At 39.7% G+C, this 3,871-nt stretch overlaps 1 protein-coding gene across 1 annotated transcript in view; it reads left to right on the top strand.

Annotated features, from left to right (window-relative positions):
• The window catches only part of C6 (complement component 6), a 44,343-nt gene that overhangs the window by 11,282 nt on the left and 29,190 nt on the right, over positions 1 to 3,871 (top strand). Inside the window, exon 5 of the mRNA XM_006774552.2 lies at positions 2,679 to 2,817. Within this exon, the coding sequence (XP_006774615.1) occupies positions 2,679 to 2,817 (139 nt within the window). The remainder of the gene's footprint in view (positions 1 to 2,678; positions 2,818 to 3,871) is intronic.

Below are 3,871 nucleotides of genomic sequence, written 5' to 3'. Positions count from 1 at the left end.
ATTTTCAGAGCTTCTCATGACCTAGGAGCCACTTTTGTTAAGCCCTTTGTTTGTGACAAACTTACAAGTACATAGCATAAGGCAGTATAAAGTGAACAGTTCCTTTTTTCTCATTGATCCCTCCTAAGTCAGAAAACGAAAATGAATGAGTGTGAAACACCTATGTTTGTCATGCTAACTTGAGTAGTTTGGAAATTTCTTCCCAGACCAGTTCCTCATACTTCCTCCCTCAAGTACCCATTTTGATAGAACTTCAAATATGAATGAGGACACACCTCAAATTGTGCCCTCGGCGAATGGGGTATGAGAAGCCACAGGAACCACTTCCTTTTTTTAGCAGCCTCATTGAGCTGTAACTCATGCACCAGCCCTCCTCCTGTGTACCTGCTGTACTCCCACACCACTACCACACTCACACTTCGGGCACCAGGTGTGTGGGTGCTCTCCCCCATGAAGCAATTCTCAGTGACACCAGTTGGTATCTGCTTTACTCCCACACCACTACCACACTCACACTTCTGGCACCAGGTGTGTGGGTGCTCTCCCCCATGAAGCAATTCTCAGTGACACCAGTTGGTATCTGCTTTACTCCCACACCACTACCACACTCACACTTCTGACACCAGGTGTGTGGGTGCTCTCCCCCATGAAGCAATTCTCTGTGACACTAGTTGGGTGTCCTACAATTTAATTCAATCATGACAATATCGGCCTAGGTTTAGTGCCGATGCCACAGGTTAAGGTCTCAGTCCCACAAGACTGCCCCCAACTTCCCATGCCACTTTACCCGTACTTCTGATACATTGAAGGTTCCCACTGACCCACTGCTTGGGTTTGATTAATTTGCTGGAGGGGCTCACAGAACCCAGGAAAACAATCTACTTACTGTTTACCAGCTTATTATAAACACACATCTTAAAAGATGAAGATGAACATCCAGTTGGGAGGCATGAGTAGAGCAAGGTGTGTGGGAAGGGGCTCTGAGCTCTCATGCCCTGTCTGGGTGCACCACTCTACCTGCACCTATCTCATTCACCAAAATGAGAGCTCCCTGAGCGCTATCCTTTGGGGATGTTGGGGCAGGGGGGCAGCTTCATCATGTAGGCATGATTGATCCTTAACTCCATTTCCAGCCCCTCTCCTCTCTCTGGAGAATAAAAGGTGAAACTAAAAACTCTAAGGTTCTAATCAAGGTTTGATTTTTTTGGTTACCAGTCCCCATCCAGGTGCCCACCAAGAGTCACCCAGTTAGAAAAAAAAGACACTGCACGCATAGATACTAGATTTGTTGGGGTGTTCACTTTGTACTAGTAAGTTTTATAAACGCCTAATCACTATGTTGTATACCTGAAACTAATATAATATTGTATGTCAACTGCAATTGAAACATAAATATTAAAACAAGAAAAAAGTCAAAAGACACCGCTATCACCCAGGAAATTCCAAGGGATTTAAGAGCCCTGTGTCATAAACCAGGGTCAAAAACTAAATACTAGAACAAAAGATGCTTTTAGTGCTCTTATCACTTAGGAGATTACAAGGGCTTTGGGAGCCCTGTGCCAGGAATTGGGGACAAAGACCATTATATATTTGTTTTATTATTTCACCATATGTAATCCATCAATACCAAACTTTTTGACACAAAACTTCTTCTTTTCCCACAAGACACATATTAATATCTATAAGAATTTGGAAAACTATTAGCATCTTGGAGGACTTTTTGATCTCCCAGAAAACAATTTCTTAAATACTTGATTTGTGCTAAGCTAACTAATCTCTATATTTCAATTTCCTCATTTGTAAAATGGTTATAATAATTATAACCATATTACTACATCACATGCTTATCATAAATATTAAATAAATATTAAACATAGATCAAACAGTGCTTGACTTATAGTACAAGCATTTGTTAAATAAATTTTAAATATTACTATTGCTTGATAAAACAATGTTACTAGAATTCTATTAAAATACAGTGGGGCCTTGACTTACCAGTTTAATTCGTTCTGTGACGGAGCTCATAACTCAAATTATTCATATGTCAAATCAATTTTCACCATTACAATGACATGTGATGCTGGGCTGATGTTGTGGCATTCACTGTGACGTTCGCTGCGCCAACTAGTGGTGGGGTATCAGTAGCTGGCTTGTAACCCGAATTTTAGCTCGCAACTCAAAGCAAAAAATTGGCTGAGAGACGGCTCGTATCTCGAAAAACTCGTTAGTTGGGACACTCGTAAGTCAAGGCCCCACTGTATTGCTATTAACTATTTTAGTATTAGCTCTCTGTAAGAATTCCTTTACTGTATCCTTCTGAAAGAAGTGGGCCTAGACTGGCATTAGTTATGTAATAATTTATCGCATAATTGGCTTCCAAAATTTGTGCTGGTTTCCTAAGTCATGAAATAATTATCAATCCAAATTTTATTCATGTAGAAAGCTCAAAACAACTATGTGAGTGGAATAAGGAAACCCTGACAGAACCGGAGGGGCTGAGTTTTGGTTCCTAGCCCTTTCTGGATGTTTCACCACAAACTAGAAAAAAATGGGCTTTCCCCCAAGTCATTTGTCGTGAGTCAAAAATGTCCACGAGAGGAATTTCTTTCATATAAGTAAGGTAAATTTTCAAGCTTGCTCTGCATCTATTGAATTCTCGCAAACTACTTTATTTCTAGGTTTAATTTTCTGGCGGGAGAGCCCAGAGGAGAAGTCCTTGATAACTCTCTCACTGGAGGAATGTGTAAAACTGTCAAAAGCATTAAAGCAAGTAATCCTTACCGGGTTCCAGCCAATCTGGAAGATGTCAACTTTGAGGTATGACAGCCTATCACAGTGGCAGGCCAGCACCAATGGTGATTTAAACTAAATTCCCAGTGAAAGATTAGTGATGAATGAAGGGACAGAATAAAAAGGTAATGAACATTTTTAATGACATGTTAGGTGTTAGTGTTTAATCCCTCCACAACCCAGTAAGGTCAGTGTTATTATCATCAATTTACAGATTAAAAAACAAAAAACTAAGTTAATTAATTTGCCCAAAGTCAAACAGCTACTAAGTAGCAGATTAGAGATTTGATCCCAGGTTTCCCAAACTCCAGAGTTCATGCTGTCCCCAGCGAACATACAGCTATAACCTATCCCCACACAGAAAAATGACTATTTATTCAGAATTTTCTTCTACCATAGCTCTCTCCCTCAAGTAACCACAAAATTTAGACATAAAAGAGTGACTGCCTTCTAAAACAATTAAATAAACCTAAGTATAATAGGGGTAGTTCTGCCCCTTTCCTTCCTATGTTATTAGTTGATTTGATTTTCTGTGCATTTCCCTAAGTGGTAATGAGCATCATACTACATACCCCCAGATTCTGGCCCAGTGCCTTACACATGATAAGTGCTCCATACTTGTTAAACAAAATAATCTATTACTTTTAATTTATGATAAGAGAAACAGAAAAGACATTATTTTAATGGTAACATCCACTTTGTTAGAGTTGTGCAGCAAGTAAAAGGCAGAGCAAATTAGAATCCTGGCTCCTGCTTCAGTGCTGCCTGTACTAGATGAGACCTTGATGGTTATATCAAGAAAGACATTAACAGCCTGGCCAGTGTGGGTTAGTGGTTAAGTGTCGACCTAGGAACCAAGAGGTCACGGTTCAATTCCTGGTCGGAGCTCCATCCCCACTTGGCTTATTACAATAGTTTTTAAACCACTCTCCTTGCCTCCACTTTAGTTAACTATACTCCATATGATCTTGGCAAAACACAAATGTGATGGTAACACTCCCAATTTTTCATTCATTCAGTTAGTATTTTTAAAGATCTTATATGTAAAAGCTTGCCTTTAGAATCCAATCCGTATTTTAGA

Source organism: Myotis davidii, unplaced genomic scaffold (genome assembly GCF_000327345.1).
Source record: "Myotis davidii unplaced genomic scaffold, ASM32734v1 scaffold348, whole genome shotgun sequence".
NCBI lineage: Eukaryota > Metazoa > Chordata > Mammalia > Chiroptera > Vespertilionidae > Myotis > Myotis davidii.
The sequence above is the reverse complement of the archived record's forward strand: the minus strand, read 5'-3'. Positions and strand labels throughout refer to the sequence as shown.